At 34.8% G+C, this 22,388-nt stretch overlaps 2 protein-coding genes and 1 pseudogene across 3 annotated transcripts; 1 reads left to right on the plus strand and 2 right to left on the minus strand.

Moving 5' to 3' along the window:
* Positions 1-7,278: 7,278 nt before the first annotated feature.
* On the plus strand, positions 7,279-13,780 carry LOC112026453 (ACD11 homolog protein). The gene is made up of 5 exons (XM_024059142.2): positions 7,279-7,400; positions 7,498-7,752; positions 10,830-11,002; positions 12,043-12,188; positions 13,235-13,780. The coding sequence occupies exons 2-5, from the start codon at positions 7,528-7,530 to the stop codon at positions 13,339-13,341; spliced, it is 651 nt and encodes a 216-aa protein (XP_023914910.1). The 5' UTR covers positions 7,279-7,400; positions 7,498-7,527; the 3' UTR covers positions 13,342-13,780.
* An 895-nt stretch (positions 13,781-14,675) lies between these two features.
* LOC112026449 (dihydrolipoyllysine-residue acetyltransferase component 4 of pyruvate dehydrogenase complex, chloroplastic) lies at positions 14,676-19,921 on the minus strand. Of its 2 annotated transcripts, none has more exons than XM_024059139.2 (6): positions 18,850-19,916; positions 18,580-18,771; positions 18,411-18,498; positions 18,148-18,218; positions 17,944-18,027; positions 14,676-15,123 (listed from the first exon to the last, which is right to left on the minus strand). In XM_024059139.2, the coding sequence occupies exons 1-6, from the start codon at positions 19,732-19,734 to the stop codon at positions 15,019-15,021; spliced, it is 1,425 nt and encodes a 474-aa protein (XP_023914907.1). In that variant the 5' UTR covers positions 19,735-19,916; the 3' UTR covers positions 14,676-15,018. The 2 variants fall into 2 exon arrangements, with proteins under 2 accessions (XP_023914907.1, XP_065631627.1); XM_065775555.1 differs by lacking the exon at positions 14,676-15,123 and adding an exon at positions 17,527-17,653 and having other exon boundaries at positions 18,850-19,921.
* Positions 19,922-20,747: 826 nt separating this feature from the next.
* LOC112026450 (cytochrome P450 704C1-like) lies at positions 20,748-22,293 on the minus strand (annotated as a pseudogene).
* Between the last annotated feature and the right edge of the window lie 95 nt (positions 22,294-22,388).

Consider the following 22,388-nt stretch of genomic DNA (forward strand, 5'->3'; position numbering starts at 1 on the left):
TAATTGTAGTTCAAATTTAAGGTCGAAAATAGATATAAAATGATTGGTCTTATGTACAACGGTCAAGACAACAATTCAACCTAATTTCCAAATGAAGATCCTTGGAATAATCTAATGGTTATAGATCAAAGCTTACAATTCTTAGAAGTATAAGCTTAAGAGCACAAAAAAAGCTTTGCATATAGGTGTAATACATGCGTTTTGGTTTCTCAAGAATAAAGCTATAAGAAACTGTGATGCATCCATATGCTAATAATCACTATCACATACGCTTTGACACCAAACGGTCTTAATTAACTTGATTTCTCTTCTCTAATCTATTAGAAAATCAGCAATATATTACTTTACATAGAGCATAACATTATAACTATTAATTAAACCTGACCTCTACATATTTTTTCGGCCTTATCCCCCAAAAACCATTCTCCAAGTAACTCTAATCCCTCTCATAAACTTACTGCTAGATAAAAGTCTTGCAAGTTAAACATATCTTTAAACCACTCTTTGCCCTCAAGATTCAATCTTTCCAAACCCAAATCACTTTTTTAGACCAGTACATCCAATTAGTCTAATCTTTCCTTACCTGTGACCACGAAAACCTTTCATAAACATTTTCTTTTAATGTGACTTAACAAAAAATAGTGCAATACTAAGTTACTAACTGATATATTTTTATACACTTAAAAAAAACCTTCACCATAGTCTATTTGGCCGGCCTTCATATCAAATTTGTGGTGTCTTCAACTTGAACCATAGAAATTCATTTAGATGCCTTATTATTGGTTATATTTAAAACAGGGAACATGTAATGGCGTGTGTAGTATACATCCTCTGTCCTTGCCGTAATATGTAGTCGATAGATGATCTAGAGTGTGAGCCAAGCTTGAGCTCCTTAAATTGCTTTCTTTAATAATTTTAAGTATTCTTTTCTTCAAAAATAATAAAATATAAAACACCCAAAAAGAACCTGATTCTATTTTTCAATATTTTTCTCGTAAACAAAACAGGAAAATACAGTAAATGAATAAATGTCACCACAATTAAATTCCAAATAAGTATCAAACACAAGACTAAAAGTTATCTCTTTTCCTCCACTTACCAAGCAAACAAACAGAGGGCATACAAACCCCAAAAATATAAAAGAACTCCAGACCACCAAATAACAAATACAGCAGACGATTTTTCCATATCTGCCAGTCTGCTTGACATTAGCATATAAACTATAACATATGATTTTATTTTATTTTTGATAGAGAACATATGAAGAATAGAAATTCAAAAATAAAAAATAAAAAACAATCAAATACCAAACAGTAATCAAACAAATGCTAAATATTTTTTTTTCCTTCATATCTTGATCAATTAATTTTTCAGAGAAAGAGAAACGGTGAGAGCAACCTATTTGTCCAAGTAGGAGAACAATGGGTTTTTCAGAGAGAGAGAGAGAGAAGGCAATTTATTTATCAAAATAGGATATCTATGGCTGAAACTTTGCCAGAGGAGAGTTTGTTGGGGCAGAGAGCAATTTTTTTTTTTCTTTTTTTTTTTTGGGTGAGAGAAAACGGAGAAGAAATTGGGGGGTTGCAAATGTGTGTGGGTTTTTCATAGATAAGGTCTATTTGGATACCGCTTATGATTAAAAATTAAAAACTGAAATACTATAACAAAATAATTTTTAAATGTGTGAACAATGTCGTGGGACCATTTTAAAGTTATGTTTGTGTTTTTCCGTACTTGTGGGTCCCGTGAACTCACAGAAAAAACGTGCACACCAGAACGAACGCAAGCACGTTTGTATCCAAACTAACACATAGTTGGGTTTTCAAAATATGAATAGCGTGGAATTTAGTTAAAAATAAATTAATTAAAAAAATTATAAATGATGTGAGAAATTGTGAGAGCTGCAAAACTTACGCAACAAGCTCTAATGAGGTCAACAAATAATTTAAGACTTCAATTTTTTATTATATATAGATTAGATAGGAGATTATGTCTATCTTTTATTTAAAAATTAACCTTAAATACTAGAAATAACATTAACTCATTCTAAAATCCTAGAGAAATTATTCATTGCTCAATACTACACGTCAAACATTCATTTAATTAAGTTCTAACAGAAATTATTGCTTTATCATAAGTAGAAACTAGAAAGTACTTGTATATGATATCATTCATGTGAGTGGTCACGGAGCTCATCCGTGACACACTCTGAAGCTCAACACAATAATAATTTTAGTTATATTATCGCCACATAATATGGAAATGAAAAGCAGCAGATCAATTAAAGTACAATATGCTATTGAAAATCCAAAGTCTAGCCTGAAATTGAAGAATGGATATCAATAAGTTATTCCCCGGAAGTAAGTTTTTCATAATTAAATGGGAAAAATTGCCCTAACACCTCTTGAAATATCATGTAGTGGCTATTACACCTTTTTAAACTTTTATTTTGAACAATTTACTTCATGAACTTTACACTTCTGTCAAATAGATACTTTTGTCACCCTTCTATTAAATAAAACTAACAATAAACTCATGTGGCCCGCAGAGAAAGTAAAAAAATAAATAAATAAATAAAATAACCAAAGCATTCGATGAGAGATAGAAACTTGGGGTTCAGGTTAATTTGAGAGAGAGAGAGAGGAACTCTCAATGGAGCCGCATCATCGCTTCCTCCCATTCCCAAAATTGTCCCATCCCCAACAACTCCGACAACCCTACGTCGCCAAAATTCTGACACTTCTCCACCAAACTACAAAGTATTTCTCATAGATGTGAAGATAACCACAATTGTCCCATCCAGATTAATGTTATTCTGGACATTCTAATTAGATAAAATTATACTAGACATTTTTAATGACAAAACTCAAAGAAAAAAAACCTTCAAAGCCAAAACTTCATCTCCTCAATATCGGTGTTGTATGGCCAAGATAAATCTAACAATAATGAGAGTAGATCAAGTTGAATCAGTGAGTGTAAAATGTGTAGCTACTGATTTGCAGACCCAAAATTTCACACCACCACAAATACCACTCTATCCATCAACCAAAAATCGTGATGCAACCGCCATATACCACTGACTGTCTAATAACTCTGACAACCCCAACCCAAACCCCTCTCCTCCAGTGGTCGGCAACATAAAAAAAAATAAGAAAAATAAAAATAAGAAAAACTAGATCAGCAGCTTGATTGAGAGAGATCCTCTCTCTCTCTCTCTCTCTCTCTCTCTCTCTCTCTCAAAATTGAACTTCAACTTTTTTCTCTCTCTCAATCGAGTTGGTATATGGTGTACCCGGCATATATGCCGGGTACAACATATAATTTTCGCTCTCAATCAAATGCTTTAATGTCTGTTTTTTTTTTTCATGTGCGTGCCACGTGAGTTTACTGTTAGTATATTTAACCATAGGGTGACAGAAGTATTTATTTGGCACATGAATCAAGTTTAGGGAGTAAGTTGGCTAAAACAAAAGTTTAGGAAGTGTAATAATCACTACCTTTTAGTTCAAGGGATGTCAAGGCTTTTTTTCCTAATTAAATATCATTACCATTTAGGAAAGAGAGATAAGAAAGATAGTATAAGTATCATATGGAATTTGGAAAGAAAACTAAATACATAACATCCACAAGTTAACTAAAATAAATTCATTAAATTTTTTTTTTTACTTGAGAGAGAGAGAGAGAGAGAGAGAGAGAGAGAGAGGAAAAAAGGAATTACATCAGAATAAAATAATATTTTTTTTGAAACCAAAAACAACCTTCATTCTTCATTAGAAAATCTAAAATCCAAGTACAAAGCCTTAGTGGCTGGCGGTGGTGACTCTTCCATCCATACAATGTCATTATCTATTAGGCTAACATAACGAGCTAAAGAGTGGGCAACTTAGTTGGCACTACGATGGACACAGCTCAAAGACACAAACCAAAGACGAATATCCTCATAAACCAGTCCCAGTCGAAACAAATTATGTTGTGCCGATGAGATAGTCTTCATCACTTTCAATGATCAGATCCGAAAAACCAAAATCCACAGAAAATTCCAAAGCTTTCCGCCACGCCCACACCTCGGCCCCCTCACTATCAACCACTACATCTCATTTCGCCGATAGTGCAGTCATAACCTCCCCCTTCTCGTTGTGAACCACAGCACCTACACCTGATGCTTCCCCATTTGCAAACACCGTAACATCAAAATTAAGTTTTGTAAAAAGATATGATTCATGAAAAAATTCAAAAAAAAAAAAAAAAAAAACAGAAAAATGCTCAAAAAAACGTTATTATTCTCAGCAGCAACTTGAATCGCATTTTTGGATAGGAAAACGTTGAAATTTGATTTTCTCTATTTTTGGAAAAGTTGTAGAGAATTGAATTTCCTTTCAAAAACACAATTCTCAAATCAATTGGAATTTTGAGCGAAAATTTATAGCCAAAATACGAAACAGGTGCAGAAGATAACACAAATTCAGCATCATTTTCAATTTTCTTTCAAAATTTCAAGTGGGGATCAACATCAAATCTGTTCAAGCTTATCTAATAGGCTTATCCCTTCCCTTAGCTTCAAAAGAAAGCTCCTTCCCTTAGCTTCAAAAGAAAGCTTTTGAAAAATAAGTTGGATAGAAAAACAGATACATTCTATGAAAAATTTCAAAAACAGAAAAATGCTCAAAAAACGTTACTATTTTCAGCAGCAACTAGAATCGCATTTTTAACCTGGAAAACATTGAAATTTGGTTTTCTCTATTTCTAGAAACGTTGTAGAGAATTGAATTTCCTTTCAAAAAGCACCAATCTTGAATCAATTGGAATTTTAAGCAGAAAGTTAGAGCCAAAATATGAAACAGGTGCAGAAGAAAACACAAGTTCAGCATCATCTTCAACTTCCTTTCAAAATTCAGATCGGGATGAACACCAAATCCATTCCAGCTTATTTAAACAGGTTTATCTCCTCCCTTTGCTTCAGAAGAAAGCTAATAACTTAGCTTTAAAGTTAAGCCATCCCATCCCCTATAAAAAGAGAAGACCTTTTCCATTTTCTGCACCTCGATTCCCTCTGAAGAGCTAGTGAGAAAGCAAAAAAGAAAAGTTGTTGTGCAATTATAGTTCTTACTTTGGTTGTAGTTTAGTACTTCCTTGCTTTCTCTCAAGCCCTTTAAGTGATCACTTCCCCCTTTAATTTATGCTTTATGTTGTGCAACTATTGTTCTTACTTTTGGTTGTAGTTTATGCTCTTTAAGTTTCTACACATGCTAGAGTAAATGCTTCCAAGTCATTATTTGTTTCTTTCATGATATGCTTGGATGAAAATGCCTATATATCTCATTAATATTCCTTTTACATGCTTAGATGAACACTTCTAGGCTAATATGCAAGTTAGTTGTTTTACTTTTTTTAAAACGCTTAAATGAACATGCCTAAGTATTTTGATTTTCTCTAGATGAACGTGTCTAGAGAAATAGCATGACAATTCTATGTTTTCTTTCACATGACAATTCTCTGTGGATGATGACAAATAGCATGAAAATTCTCTATTTTCTTTCACGTGCTTGGATGAACACTTCTAAGTTGCTATTTGCTTTTCATAACATGCTTAGATGAACATGTCTAAGTAGTTGTTTCTCTCTTTTTTGAATGCTTAGACGAACACATCTAATTAACATTATGGTCTTCGCTTACATACTTGGATAAACATGTCTAGGTGATTTTCTTTGTTCTTCTCATGATTGCTTGGATGGATGATTGGTAGGCCTAAAAATAAATTTTCTTTTGCAATTATGTTGATGACAAATAACATGACGATTTCATTTTCCTTCACATGCTTAGATGAACATGTCTAGACTAGGAATTCCTTGTTTACATTAATTTCTTGTATGAACATGCTATTACTTTCATGCTTTCTTTACATTTAAATTTTATCTAACAAATTTCACTTTTTGTTTCTCTTTATGTTAAATCCCCCAACACATATTTGTTTACAATTCTTGCAAATTAACATGTTTATATGATACATTGTTTGTATTTTTTTTTACATGAGATGATATTGGCCAACTTAACCTAGGAGACTGGTTTTACCAGGCGAGATGGGTGCTTAATCCCTTCCCATTCGTAAATTAGCCTCCGAACCAAGACCAAGGGTTCTAGACTAGGCTCTTGTATATGCAATTTTACATTTTTTTTAAAGAATGTAACTAGGAAACAAAGTAATGTAATTTACTTTCTTAGATTGTATCTAGGATATATATATATATATATAACTGTAAATTTTGTTACAAAATTGATGTAAATTGTCATATATATTAATACAACAGCAGCATTTTTTTTTTTTAATATAGAAGGTTTTCTTATTTTTTCCATTTAAATTAAATAAGTGGTAACTCAATGTAAAACCATCAATCTAGGGGGGCGTACATTTTACAATGAATTTGACATTTTAAGCATCGCGATCCCACCAATTCACACGGGTTAGGCCTAGTTTAAGAAAAAATTGGCAGGCTGGGGTTGCGGTCCCTCACAATGGTAACCTAACTTCACTGAATATTTCCCATTCTTGGAATGGAACCACATAATAGCATCTTGCACCTGCCTCCTACTCAAAGGAATTTTAAGTATAGCCTCTACATCAAACCTATGAAAGACCAATTCTATCCGTTCTCTAACCCACTAATGAACTCTCCAATCAATTACGTCTGACACCCTCCATTCCTATTCCTCCTCTACTGGTTGGAAAAGAACCATGTTTGTTGGATGGCTCAGGATCCGCCTATCTTGTGTAACCCGAATAGAAGAACCATTCCCCCACCCTCCAATAGCAGCCTCTCTTTAAGATTGGTTGAGTAGCAAACAAACTTTTCTAGATATATGAGCTATTTGGACAATCAGATGCCTCTAAGAAACTACATCTTGGAAAATACTTAGCCTTAAAGCAACTATAAAGGAGAGATCTTTAATCCTGTAACAATCTCCATCCTTGTTTTGCCAACATAGCTAAGTTAAAGGTCCTTATATCCCTAAATCCCATTAATAGAACAATGGTTTAAGCTTACTTGTTTTGGGATAGTTTTGCCTACCCTTCTTTTTGAATTAGGATTTTCTAACACAAAACCTGAATGTTTATTATCGAAATTAAGGCTCCCTCACTCAAGGGTGGAACTATGTTAGACGTAAATCTCCCCCCCCCCCCCTACATGTTAGCGAAACTTCAAACCATCACATTCCTACTTCCCCGCACGACTTTCCAATAGTTTTAGAGAGAACCTAAGCAAAGCAACCAAATAGTTAAGTTTTTTTGCGTGTGGGGTCCCAATAATAACGCATTAACCTTTTATTTAGTTGATAATATTCAAATTCGATTCCTATCCAGCTATCCTACTTTAATAATATTCAAAATCCCCCACAGAGTAATGGTGCGTTGGTGCTGGTGCTGAAACCAAAATGGAATAAGAATCAAATATATACAACCAGAAGCGATAGTTTAATTTATATACTAATTTGTTTTTACAGCATTTTCCAGCAAATTAAAGAAAAGAGGCGATGGATACGTACAGGCACGGCAATAATGCTTGCAGCATGACGACGCCTCTATCGGCTATGGCGGAGGCATTCGAGGAGCTACTCGAGATTTCAAAAGCAAACCAGAAAGGCTCCGAAGAAGAGATGAGGTTGGACACTTTCTGCGACGCCTGCTCTTTCGTCTCTGTTCTTTTTAGTTGCCTCGGCCTCGCTTTCAAGTTCGCCGAGTTGGAATACGTCTCCAAGGTTGCTCTATAACATTAACCACTCTCTTTTTCTTTTTCCCCAAACCAAAAACAGTTTATGTTGATTTCAGTTATTTATTAATCAATTGAACCGAAATATTATAAACTTCTAATGTTATGATTATGGACATGTAAAAGAAATCTAAACACAAAATTTCTTCTTCTTGTTTTCCTCTCTCCTCTTGAATTGTGATTATAAGGGAAGCAGTTAATTTTTTTTTGGTCAGAATTTAACATTTTGATGATGCTTTGATTTGGATCATCAAATACATGACTTTTCAAAAAAAAAAAAAAAAAAATTCTTGTTTCACTTTTGGAGAAGTTTACTTATAATATCAGTTACTCGAATAGAAATAAGATAGTAGACAACAAGGTGGAATGTTATATGCTTCTGTTTTATCTCTTTTTATCATTTTTTAAGATTGTATTTTTAATAGTTAAGGGTGGGATATATTGTTAGGCTAGTTTTTAAGTAAATCATATCTAGTTCTTCTTTACTTTTGGATAGCGCAATTTGCGCAATCCAGTGAGGCTACTTTTTTTTAGTAGGTCCATGAACACTGTTCATGAGATCCGCATCTTGGAAAAAATGCAAATTTAATTTTAAAATTGGATCACACGGCACTATTCATAANTAGCCGTTTGGCCACCCCAAACCCCAATTCCTTTTGCTAGCCATTTCCATTCCTCTCCCAACACATCATTTATATTCCATAACTTTTACCCCTAATTTTTACTAACTTTTTGCTATAACTTTTATTTTTAACTTCCTTTAGAAGCCTCATTCAACTCTTCCTAAAAAAAAAGCTTAAGCAATTACAAATTTGGCTACAAAATGTTTATAAAATGATGTGTCAATAAAAATTTTTGTGGGTTTGTTAGTATTTTACTATGAACTTTCGTGATTTGTTAGTATTTTCGATGCTAATAATTAAGAATTACACCTATTTTCTAACTTTAATCTTGTACTTTATATATAGTCTTTGAGTTTTTCTTGAATTACATATCAATATTATAGTTTTACTCCCACTCCCCAAACAAAAATCATGATTCCGCCCCTCACTAGCCTCAACATGCTTTCACTCTTGTCCATCGTATCATTCTCAATCTTTGGAATCAATCCATCAACTTAAAATTGAGATTCAATCATTAACTTCACCCTTTTGGACAAGCATCAATCAGGAAATTTTCATACCCAAAGGCTTTGTTTGGCTGGAGGTGAAAAAATGAAGGGATGGAAAACTCTTTTATTTTGTTGAAAATAAAATGTAGTTTATATAAATTTTCATGCCCTATTACATAATATACAAAATGATTTCTTGTAATCATTAAATTAAAAAAATATTACTTACTATCAATCAAAATTAACATATTATTCAATCCACCATTGATTTTTAAAATTATATTAAACACACACACACACAACAACAACAATAATGATATAATTGAGAGAAGGTAATTTTGTTGTTTTGTCATTATCCCTCTCCTCCCGCATTTTCTCCCCTATTATCTCTCTAAATTGGGGAAATAGGATTTTGGTAGGCTCAAAGAAAAAACACTTGGACCTCACCAAAATCCCCTCACATTTCCCCTCTAACCAAACAACCATCTTTTCCATTTTCTCTCCTTTCTCTATCCCTCTTAAAATTACCACAAATAAACAGGCAAAGAGATAAGGTCAATTGATGAATTAGCCCTCTACTTGACTAAAGTCTAAACCCGACCTGTAAATACTTCTAATAATCACAATTAACTCGGGGAAAAAGAAAACAAGTTAGAAAATTGTATGGGCCAAGAGGACCAGGATCCAGTAGTCAGGCAAGCCCTGAAAAATTTGGACCGGGGAGATGAAGGCCCACGATCATGACAGGGATGGATGGAGGTGGAGCGAAATTCGTGTGGGAAAGCTATATGGACCAGAGATTGACTTTTCGTTTCCTATATAAAAATTTGTGCGTTTGTATCAAACAAACAGAGAGAGAGAGAGAGAAAAGAAGGTTCTTTTTCCTTAGGCAGAGCGCATCCGTAGCGAAACTTCAAACCATCACATTCCTACTTCCCCGCACGACTTTCCAATAGTTTTAGAGAGAACCTAAGCAAAGCAACCAAATAGTTAAGTTTTTTTGCGTGTGGGGTCCCAATAATAACGCATTAACCTTTTATTTAGTTGATAATATTCAAAAAAATTGGATCACACGGCACTATTCATAAATTTAAAAATTATTTTACTACAACAATAAACAATATCCAAACAAACTCTTAATATTTACTAATCTATATATATATATATATATATATTTATCTGATAGAATGTGTTTCATTTTGAATTTGAGAGTTATGTTTATTTTTTAAGGCAATCTATTTTTGAATAAGGAGGATGAAAATTTCACTTTAGAGGTTGGTTTCCTCAAAAAAAGCGAAATGCTTATCTCCTATGTTGTAATTCTGCCATTTGTGAGGTGCCACAAATAACACATTTCGAGGATGCTTCCATTTCGAACATTGAATGGATAATGTCTTCATAAATAGACTCAAAGCAAAGCTTCTATCAATTTGGAAATAGAGAAATTATTCTAGGTTATTAAAGATTATGAACATTGAAACAGAACATCCTTTCTGTTCTTTGTTATATGTTGGACACTTGAAAATAATTGAAACTATTTCATGTAAATAATGAGGTTCACACATTTATAAATTTCCAGGACAACACTAAGTCATATTTGCTCTGTGATTCATTTATTTTGTGAGAGAGAGAGAGAGAGAGAGAGCGCGCGTGTGTGTCTGGTATTGTGGGTTAAGGGTAGATTTAAAGCCATGATAGGCAGTCTTCGTATTCTTTAGTGACTTTCTAAGATTTTTGACGGTCATGGATGAGGTAAATTCATGCCACTAGAGAATAAGGGTTTTGTAGTTGTTATAAATGCCTCTATTTCTCTGTAAGCCTTCGAGCTTGCCTTCTAAATTCTATATTTCTTATATTATTTACATGTACTGCTCCTTATGCCCTCTAATTTGTAAATACTTCATGATTGCATTCAATTGGACTTCTGAATCTAATTCTCCTATTTATACATTCAGGTACGTGATCTTAAGGAAGCATCAAGGACATATGACACTATAGAAGATATACTTGAGCTTGATGTTGCAAATGACACGGTAAAGACACCAGGAAGCCTTTCACGTAATTTACGACGAGTAAGACAGGGTCTTGACCTCATCAGAGCTTTGTTTGAACAATTTTTGTCAACGGAGTAAGTTCCACCCCTTCATGATTGCATCTTTATTTTATTTTATTTTTTTACATAGACTTGAATAAGATGCAGCATCAATTTGTTTAATGTTCCTTTCTCAAAAAAAAAATTTGTTTAATGTTCATAGATACTTTTGTGATTCATCTATTACTAAACAATCTGTTATAAATCTTTGTTTGGAAGTTGAGCTCTATTTCCTAGCAGCAATTAAATTCCTGGCTGTTGTTCATGATTGCATCTTTATTTTATTTTATTTTTTTACATAGACTTGAATAAGATGCAGCATCAATTTGTTTAATGTTCATAGATGCTTTTGTGATTCATCTATTACTAAACAATCTTTTATGAAATCTTTGTTTGGAAGTTGAGCTCTATTTCCTAGCAGCAATTAAATTCCTGGCTGTTGTTCTATGCTGTCCATGTAGCTTACCGACAATGCTACAACCCATCATCTTCATGTCAATGTTTTTGATAAAATTAAATGCAGTGAGTTTAAACTCTATATATTTATGTATGCATTCCATTTTTGCAAATTAATTGAGAATTTTTAGTTGAATAACCTAAAGACAGTGAGATTTTGGTTGATTCTGGGATTATTTTTCATTTAACCGCTAATTTTGTTTGGAAAAGAAAAATAGAGATTAGAACAGAAAAAAAGAGAAAGGTTCCTTTTATATAAATACTTGATATAAGCACTTTCTTTAGTGGTTTAGTATAGATTCATTCAAATCGACTAGGCAGGTTATTTCATATCACCTATACATAATTGTATATACAAAATAAAACACTAATGTGATGGTATGAAAAAAGATTGACTCTGTCTCTATTCAGCTATATGTCAGTATGGATTTAAGCAAATGACTGCTTAACTCGAACTCAAAGTCCATCAAAATTTTTTTTATTTTGTCAGATTAATTGAAATTTCCCAGTGCTTAACTGCTTATGCAGGCCAAAACAAAATTGTTCTATTTCACTATTTTTTAAATTCGATACTTGCCCTTCACTGCTAACATGTAATAATTTTCTTTTGTCACTTTTAGAGAGTACTCTTTAAAGGAAGCAGCTTCTACAGCTTATGCACAAGTTTGTGCACCATACCACTCATGGACAATCAGGACAGCAGTTGCTGCTGGAATGTATGCTCTTCCTACAAGAGACCAACTTCTGCTGAGACTCAATGAAACTGGTGAGTTCGAATCTAATTTACCTTTTTGAGTACCAAGTTTGAACCTTGCAATCAGAGATTTGCATTGTAGATTGCCAATGCTAAAGGTAACCCCAGGAACTAAACCAAAGCACCTTGATAATGCCTGTAAACATAGCAAATAAAAGAAATGTTGATCATATGTAGATGTAAATGCATTAGAAATTGTTGTTAGAAATACTATGTCTGAAGAGAGCTATAAAAATTCATTAAAACTGTATCAATTAAACTTCCAATTTCAAGTTTAGGCGTATTTTCTATTTCATAAAGAGTACGAAGTGCAAATGGATACTTGTACAATTTAAAGTTTCTTTAAAATGTCAATTATGATATATTTAATATGGATAGTTTAATAACTTACCAAAACATTACACTATCTCCTTGTTTATAACAAGCTATTTATGTTATGAACGATGCTTTAAAGTTAGGTTGGCACTGTTTAGATCATTTATATTAGGTTGCATGACACCATAGGTTTGCATTGAGGCTGGGAAGGAGAGGTAAAATCTTTTTTTTTTATGTACTTAAACATATTTTTTTCCTTCAGAGGTCATACTGCCATAGTTTTTATTTTCTTTTTCTTTTTTTCTTTTTTCTTTTTTCTTTTTTTTTTTTTTTTTCTTTCAGGTAAATGCCTTAGTTTTGTTTTAGTAGAGAACTATTTTCACCAAATTAATCCTAAATTATGAAACATTAATGTGAATAAATGAGTAATCAATACCTAGCTGAGCTGTAGCCCAGTCCTTGTGATACATACCTATCTTGTAGATGATTTGTTATCAAGCTGAAGATGACATGATTATTTTCATCATTGTCTCTGTGTTTGAAGCTTGATTCTAAGAAAGGCTTATCACAGTTGATCTTTTAAGTGATTTTAAGCCTGATCTGATAGTGCACTAACAATGATATATTCTTTTGTTCTTCACCAGATGAGTATAACATCTTAGCTTCCATTTTCACTCTCAATTTTATATTAGAAATGTGGCCTCCCCAAGAGACCTCAACTTTTATTATCAATGTTGTTGCAGATCAGTCAGCAGAGAAGAAAATGAGAAGGTATATCAGTGCAGCACTTCCGGTAATAGAGTACATTGACAAACTTTACCTCTCTAGGAATATCATCTTGGACTGGTGACTTCACATTTGTGGGAAACAAAACAAAAAAAAAAAAATGCAGGGATTTCTTGTTCAGTCAACAAGGAAGTCTGTCATGACTCATGCATCTTGATGTTTGAAGATCATGTTGAAGAGATTCGCAGAGCTCCATTGAAGCATCTCTCATTCAAAACAATAGCCATTTCTAGTAGTCCTTTTTTATCTTTTTTCACCATCAATGCTTTTTCTTATAGTAATTATACAATAGTCAGTTTTGTCGTAGTTGTTGGCAAGCATATTAAAGATAGGACAATATTTTAAGCGAACTGTGGTGATCTGTAAATAAAGAGGTTGTCACCAAGAATGGGTAAATAGACAGGACAATATTTCTTTAGATCTGTATGGCAAAGCAGACAGATTTTAGAACGATCATTTAGTAATTCAACTTTTCCTATAGATACAACTTATTTCTTAACTTATTGTGATGATAAGTTGTGAGGGACAAACAATCACTTTCACATAGACTACCACTAACATCATTATATTTTCTATCATTCACAATTTGTCACTTTGAAAAGAATTGTTCCCTTACACTTACTCTTATTAATTTGAAATTAAATGATTATATTCCCGATGCTTGTTTGGATTCGTATGATAGACCTCTACCAAACTCTGCCCAAGCGCACAATATTTTAGTTTTGTTTCTTGAAAAAGCATGCCGTTAACCTTTCTCATTGGTGGTTAGCCTGGTTACTATTCTATTTTGGTAGAGAGATAATTATCACTGCAAAGAGCCCATTTGGCATTACGATTTCCTGAAGAAAATTGACGATAAAGAGCGATTTTGAAAACGAAAATGCAGGTTTGGCATTTGATTTTACTTTAAAAGAAAATTGCGTCAAATCATAGCTCATGGAGTGTTTTCCTAAAATCTCTAGAAAACTGCATTTTTTCGCTTTGTAGTTTTCCACAGCAGCAATTTTTACATAATTTACTAAATGCTTAATTGCGCTTTAATAAAATATGTTTTCAAAATGTAACTTAACTGAAGAAATTGTCAAAACATAGGTTTTCAAACAGCTGATCCGAACTGACACATTATGCATAACAAAACCCCCACCCAAGATTCTTACATCACACTCCCCTCCAAAATGGAAGGTTTCACATTCATCCAGTGTGGGAAATCTCTCTTTCAACATGCAATTAATTAAAAACCAAAAGAATTTTTTTCTGACAGTCTAAACATGGTGGTAAACAAAGTAAATATTTGTCATTTTTTTATTTATGATAATTGAGGCCTATTTAACAGCTAATGGTTGCCACAAATGCAATTCAAAAACAGATACCATATACGCTTCAACACCACCTTGACCATGTCATGAACTGCCAATGTGTTCATAAATTTTATGCCCTAATAACGCTGGAAAAATGAACTTATAAGACCACTCACTTCCTAATAAAACAGGCTTTAGGTCATCAAAAAACTTCAAAGTTATTCTCCTCTATCAAAATCTACTCAACAGTATCAGGAAATGTACTGGAAACCTTTAAAAACCAAAACAAACTGAAAGACAACATAAGCATAACATTGTGGGGGACCACAGCAAAACTAGGTCAGGCACTCTGTCAAGTAGACACACCATTATCACCTGTAACCCATGAAAGAAAAGAAGCCCAACGTCAACAGGTATCAATTTGTAGAAACCTGATACATCATCTACAATGTCAGGCTTTCGGGGTTCTCTACAATCTTTGAAAAGGTCTGAAGAAAGGCAGCCAAGTCAGCTCCATAAATAATCCGGTGATCAGCTGTTACATTTACCTGTAACAAGAGTAACACACCAACTCGGTTTAGGTCTTCTGCAGAAATTTAACTACTAGAAAAGTTTGGTGATCTTTTCAGATGAGAAGCTGTTCTATGTTTCATTGACAACATTAAATACATAGTATATTACATTCATAAATAGCAGAGGGACCTATCTTGGACAATCCAAACAGTAACTAAAAAGATATTTTCTCCAAATACCAGAGCCAAAGAACATAATTTTTTGCAAATAAAGAACTAGAGTGAGGATTTTGCTCCCCTAGAGTCATTTCAATAGAGATGCATGAGGATGAGGTTCAGGAACAACGTTTGTCTCTCTCCTTTCAGATGCTCTCTACCAAATAATAGATTTGATATACTTGGAGATTCAAGTTGAGAAAGTCTTTAACCCTTAAGGACAACATCTATTCTCAGTAATAACATGCCAAGTAATACAAAGCAGAATGGAAGCATATATTTGTCAATTTGTGAAATGCAAGAGGCAAAGTTAACAGAGGACCTGGAATTATGCCTGCCTTTGTGTTCCATCTAACCCTTAACAAAACAGGGGTGGGGTGGAGGTTGGGGCTGTAATTTCTCATCTTGTTCAACATTGGGTACAGCAGCTCTACCCCAACCTTGCCTTACTGCATAATGTTTCTGAATCCAGTATAAGTTTTAAATCCATTAAATTAATAACTACTGTCAGATTCCTGTAATTGTAAGTTACCAGTGACAAATCGTTGTCACCCTCTCACCCTTGGATAGAAGGGGAATCACTCCTCATTTCCAAATCTTATCCATTCAAAAGCCAAAAATCTCTTTGTCCCATAACAAAAATTGTAATTACTAGAAGAAATTTGAACGGAAAAAGAAAGATAAGGGGGAAAACAGAAGAGGGCCAAAATGATAACAAAAAGGATACCATTCCCTTTCACACTGCATTTTTTTTAATGGTGAGTTACATATGCATCAATGAATGTTGAACCAATGACCACACCATTCACTTGATTCCGACATGAGATGGGAGTGTCCAATAAACCAACAGACCCAGCAGCCCTCATTGTCATACAAGCCCAAATAGAGGAATCCTATGGTCTGGACTTGGAGGCCCAAATCCGGCCCAGTTATCCAAAGCTGGTACTATTATTCAAAGCCCATTAAGGCTGGTCCTACAACATTTATTTAGTCAATATTGCTAGTCCTAATATCTTTAATTAGTCAATCTTGAAAGCTGATGTTTGTGGGAAATATCTGACCATTTATTTACTCTATGTTTACTGTGTTTTCTATGTTTTGGGAACTATTTACTAATTTAATTCTCCCATACTTAGAGGGCTATTCAGAGCAATATATATAGATGGTTGGCTACCATGAATAAATCAAATTAGAGAGTGATTATTCAGAAATATGTGTTGTTTTATTCTTTGTACCTCTTTGGGTGAATTCCATTGACTGGTGAGTTTTTAGCCCTGTATCCTTGGTAAGCAATATATATAGTTAGTCGACTACCATGAATGAATCAACTTAGAGAGTGATTTTTCAGAAATACTTGTGTTTTATTCTCTGTATCTCTTTGGGTGAATTCCATTGAGTGGTGAGTTTGTTTAGCCCAGTATCCTTGGTAATTTCCTTTAGGTGGTGATTTTTCTGTATCCCATTTCCCATTATCACGACATAAAGTGGAGAAGCCATTTAATCTAAAGCTTATTAGCACCTTTCTAAATTCCATACTTTGAAGAATATACTAAACTTCATGACGTTGTCTTGTTTTGATAAATAGTAAAGGACATGTTTAATTGGTGTATTCACAAATCACAATAAAAGCAAAAAAGCAGTTTTTGGAAATGCAACTCCAAACCAAAAGCAAAATTGAAAACATCATTTTGATGTTTTCGGTTTCCTGGTTTCTGTTTTCCAATTGACATAATCTCTCTCTCTCTCTCTCTCCCCCCCCCCCCCAATTTGGGAGTTGCCAAATATTATGTTGATTGGGTACCATGAGCATCCAAACAATTTTTTTGTTTTAAAAAACTGTTTTTTGTTTTTGCAATTATGAATGAATTCTCCATCGAAGCTCAACCAAAAAAAAAAAGATCATCTCTAAAAACATGCTTTTTAAAACAGAAAAATGAAAACATTCCCAAACATGCAGAAGGCATAACCCTTAGTCTAAAAATACAAGAATCACATCCGACATGCCAAAGAAAAAGAAAAAAAGGAAGAAAACCTAAGAAATGAAGTAATAAAATCTTAAAGAAAGATTTAGAACTAAGTGAGAATGAAGTGTTTGCATTCACACTGGGAGAAATTATCATACTCCAAAGATTTAGAACTACGTGCAAATATTTTCGGGAACATGTTTTATTCCATTGTTTCAGCACTGCAAACAAGACTGAATATGAAGTTCTATATACCAGATTTTTGAAATTTTGGGAATGTGACCATGATTGGACCAAATTAACCGTTTCAGAAACACACTGCCATAGACCTTTCTGCATTATTCTCATTGTTCTCCTAATTGAGAAGTAGATGCTGTTCCCAAAACCTGAATCGCAGTATTACTTATCATCACTACAAAGTTTTTGTCATTGGACATCTTACGACGATTATAAATTATTGAAACTAGAATGTTTACCACAGAATCAGTTTCAAACACATTTTTGTCATATTTCCCTGTTCAAATCACAGTATCACACATTTTTTTATGGAAGGGACCGATCAAGATATTAGCCAACACCTTAACAAAAAAGTTCATAAGAACTACCCACTAGTTTATAAGCACGTGAAACACAAAACTTATAGATTATAAAGAAATGGAAACTAAGCAAAACTCACCAGCATCTTAGTTTTCACGCTGAAATATCCATCTTCATCAGCCACTACGGTTGGCTTGGATGCTCCAACAGCCATGATAGCCCCCTGGACATCGTTCCAAATTTAGACCAAATGGCTAATTTCTTACAAGGGTGAGAACGATCTCATTAATTCATAAATAAAAAACTAAATATATAAGCCTAGCCATTATTATTGATAACTCACCTGTCCTGGAGGAAGAATAGCATCAAATCTATCCACTCCAAACATGCCCAAATTCGATAGAGTGAAAGTCCCTACATACAATTCAAACATAACTAAGTTTTATTTGTTCCCCCCAAAAGAAAAAGTGTTCAGCCCATTAGCGATGTTAGTCCTTGAAATTTAAAGTTGCGACTAACAGCAATCAATTTTAAGTTTTTTAGGAAGTAAAAGCGATTATTTTAAACTTCAAGACACTAAAATCACTCTAGAGCTACAGTAAATACCTGAATTGTACTCATTGGGCTGAAGTTGCTTTGCCCGAGCTTTCTTCAAAAGCTCTTTCCATTTTTGAGATAACAAATACAAATCCAACTGCCCCAGGGCCATCAAACACATGTCACCAACTAAAACTAAAAATTTCAAAAAGACAATTTCGAAAGTGGCCTATAGTACCTTATCTGCGTCCTGAAGAACAGGGGTTATCAAGCCACCATCAATAGCCACTGCAACTGCAATGTTTATGTTAGCATTATACGTAAAACCCTTGCCGTCTTTACACGTGGCATTGACAACTGGATGCTGAGCAAGTGCCATTGCTGCAGCCTTGGCTAATATCGCAGTCATGGTCACACCCTTTGGCTTCACCTGAACAGAATCACCATTTATTCCCACAATGCCAAATAAATCAAACTCTCAATTCGACCCCACAATGTAACAATGTACCTTCTCATAGAGGGTGTCGAGGGCATCGGTGGTGACGGGATAACCAACGCGAAAAGTCGGCACGGAGAGACTTTCCAGCATGTTCTTCGACACCGCCGATTGCATTGTTGTAAAAGGCACCACCGTAGAACCCGGAATTGGAGGCGGAGCAGCCGCGGATTTCGGTGGCGGAGGTGGAGCAGACTCCACGTTTGATTTGATTTCGATACTCTTGGAAGGTGTGATTCCTGCGGCGGCCTCTATATCGGCCGGGGTGATTCGGCCGAAAGGACCGGTTCCGACCACCGATTCGATATTAACCTTGTGCTGCTTCGCTAGTTTTTTTGCAAACGGCGTTGCTACTGTCTTCCTTGGTGAGTCTGAGACTGGCTTAGACGGCGGAGGCTGTGGCTGTGGCTGAGAGATTGGCGGAGCGGGAGAGGAAGTCGGCGGAGGAGAAGTGGAATTGGCTTTGGCTTTGGCTTTGGCTTCGGCGATTTCGTCTTCGGTTTCGGCTAAAAGGCCGATAGGAGCGCCGACGGGAGCGGAGTCGCCTTCGGGGACGACAATAGCGGCGAGGATTCCGTCGTAAAAGGTCTCGACGTCCATGTCAGCTTTATCGGACTCGACGACGACAACGCTTTCACCTTTGGAGAGCATGTCGCCTTCGGATTTGATCCAGGAGACGATCTTGCCCTCGGTCATGGTGGAGCTGAGGGCGGGCATGAAGATCTCTCTGATCTTGGATCGGACGGTCAGGGTTCTACGCTTGGAGGGAAATGCGGAGAAGGAGGAAGGACGGAAGGGAAGGGAATTAGAGAGAGAAGAGGAGAAGGAAATGGAAGTGAAATTGGTATTGGTATTGGTGTTGGAGAGAGGAGCTCTAGAGAGAAAAGGAGAAGCCATTGCGAAATGGTAACTAAGAGAGAAAAGAGAAAGAAAGGTTGGTTCAGTAGATTTGGCAATGAGAGTATGAGAATGAGAGGAAGAGGGAAATAATAAAAGAGAATGTGGGGCGGAGAAGACGAGGTGGTACAGTTTGTTGTGGTGGGAAGCTTGGAGTTGGAGCTACTTTCACTATGTTAATATCGCCACGCCAACAATGACTTTCTTTTTTCCTTTTTACTTTCATTTTATTTTGGGAGTCCACTCTCAACTTCGTTGTAAGAAATAAGAATTGCACGCACACTAATTATGAATTCTTTATCAAAAATATACTACACTATTATTATAAGTATATAAATTCTTTCCTAACGGAGATTCTTATGTTTCCACTTGTTTGAATTATATAATTTACCTTTCTAATGATACAAAATAAAAAGATTTTTTTTATTATTTGTAGTTACATGCAAAACTATAGATGTTGAACAATTATTTGAAGCCATTGATTCAACGTTATTCTATTTTAGTTCAATGCAGCCAAACAGATGCATTGAGTATTGAAAAGAGTTTTAGTTTCAACTGTTTCAAGCATTCAAATTTAGATAACTGCTTGGTAGATCTTTGTTTCTAAGATATTAAATTCAAAAAGAGATGTTACCTATATGTTTATAATTTTCACTCTGCCTGTTAATTGGGGGTAGAATATAGTAAACTGGTTGTTTACCTAATTGTTCTGGAAATAGAGCGCCTTGATAATTTGTACAATTCTTTATTTATAATGGCAAGCTTAGACTCATTGATCATAGGATATATAATCACATAAAAAGTCTTACATCATTCTTTGTACATTACAACACACATATTTTCCCTTTTTGGGACTCTGGCAATAAAGAATTGCCATTAAACAATGAATATTTTGAATAAAAAGAATCTATATATGTTTCTCAGAAAAAAAAAAAAAAATCTATATATATATATATGTGTGTGTGTGTGTGTGTGTCAGATAGTATTTATTTCCACACTCATAAAATACCATGCTACTTTCCACGCCTGTGGAAGGCTCCAATTTCGAGACCTCCATCTATGTGAAGATTAATCATTGTCATGTAATTGACAGTTCTATTTTCGTTAGCCATTTTGAACTCGAAGCAGCCTAACAGGACAGCCGAGAAGATCTTCATTTGCCTATAGGCAAACTCCTTGCCTACACAAATTTGTGGCCCCGCCTTAAACCAGTAGAAATTTAATTTGGTTTCTCCAACAAGTAATCTACAGTCTTTAACTTTCTACACTAGAGGTGACTTTGCATCAAAGGAAGATTGTATATATGTAATTTTGCAATAAATTTGTACAGCTACATGTTTACGTTACTTCAAAGACAATTCAATGTTAGCCACAAAAATTAAAGCATGAAAAAGTAGAAATGCAATATGTCCCAACACTAACCTGGAAGGCTGTGAACTTGAAAGGGCTCTCGGCTAGAATATTCCTTCTTCATTGAGCCATCTCTCTGGTCTGAATTCCTCAGTGTCATCACCCCATATGAATTTCATCCTACCCATTGCATAAAGGTTGGTAAGCCACCATATCTCCTTTGTTCACACTGTATCCATCTGGTAGAGTATCATCAAAAATGCATATCTTTGCATCCTGTAAGCAAGGAAATTTAAGGTTTAGAATCACATTTGGGGGAATCATGTCAAATAAGTGGGAACTTACTAGGAAGCTGCTCTCAGACATTTGGGAAACTAATGGTGGCAATGTACATGTCCTTATTAGTTAACAACCAGTGACTATGCAGTGTTACTTTGCAGTAAAAGGAAGAATATTGTGATTCTAGATATTGAAAAAATTTGGTGAACCATTACTCTGGAACCACACACATGGCACATGTTGGTCTTAAAGAGGAAATAATGAAGAAAAGAAATGCAGTAGGTTCCTTCACTTCTTTTGCAATTTTCGACTGCACAGCAGGATGCTTGCAGACCATGTAAATAAACCAAGCAATTGTGGTTGCTGTTGTGTCTTTTCCAGCTATGATGAAGTTAAGAATTATATCTCTTAAGTATGTTGGATCAGTTTCTGTCACTTGCAGAAACCTTGATAGAATGTCTTCTCTCTTCATCTGCATTGTGGATGATAACAAATTTATCTCATGGATGTACAAACTAATATGAAACAGGAACTTTTAGCTAAAGTCTACTCACATAAGATTTTGTCCTCTGAATTCTTCATTTGCTCAATCTTGCTGTGGATTAGTTTGAACACAAAATTGTTAACAATACAATGATGCCAATTTTGTGCCTGCCATGATTACATACAATCACATCAAGGGATCTTAAGTGGATGATGTTAATACCTAGAAAGCACCGACTCGGCTCCAAGGTCGCCGCCGGAGTCCGACGCAGAGTCCAGTGTCCGACTCGCTGACTCTCCCCCTTTTTNAAAAAAAAAAAAAAAAACCACACACTCATGACCAAAGAAACAGATTTTCCCTCTCTTAACATGCCCTAAGGCCCCATTTACAAATCTCGTCCCTCTCTCGCTGCTTACTGGCCCAACTGCATCCCTCACTACAAGCATATCGTCAAGTGCGAAACCTTTGACTCCTCCACCTTGACGATGCTGGAAAGCTCCAGTGTGAGCTCAGATTCCAAATTTTCTCAATCTCCTTCACA

This window comes from Quercus suber, unplaced genomic scaffold (genome assembly GCF_002906115.3).
Source record: "Quercus suber isolate HL8 unplaced genomic scaffold, Cork oak 2.0 scaffold_114, whole genome shotgun sequence".
NCBI lineage: Eukaryota > Viridiplantae > Streptophyta > Magnoliopsida > Fagales > Fagaceae > Quercus > Quercus suber.

Bases quoted from the DNA above. Each gene is read 5' to 3' on its own strand.
- LOC112026453 (XM_024059142.2), top strand. From the start codon at position 7,528: ATGGATACGTACAGGCACGGCAATAATGCTTGCAGCATGACGACGCCT. The intron at 7,753-10,829 runs GTTGCTCTATAA...TTATACATTCAG, and splicing joins AGTTGGAATACGTCTCCAAG to GTACGTGATCTTAAGGAAGC. The intron at 11,003-12,042 runs GTAAGTTCCACC...TGTCACTTTTAG, and splicing joins GAACAATTTTTGTCAACGGA to AGAGTACTCTTTAAAGGAAG.
- LOC112026449 (XM_024059139.2), bottom strand. From the start codon at position 19,734: ATGGCTTCTCCTTTTCTCTCTAGAGCTCCTCTCTCCAACACCAATACC. The intron at 18,772-18,849 runs GTACATTGTTAC...GATTCTGTTCAG, and splicing joins TCGACACCCTCTATGAGAAG to GTGAAGCCAAAGGGTGTGAC. The intron at 18,028-18,147 runs GTGAGTTATCAA...AACGATGTCCAG, and splicing joins CTATTCTTCCTCCAGGACAG to GGGGCTATCATGGCTGTTGG.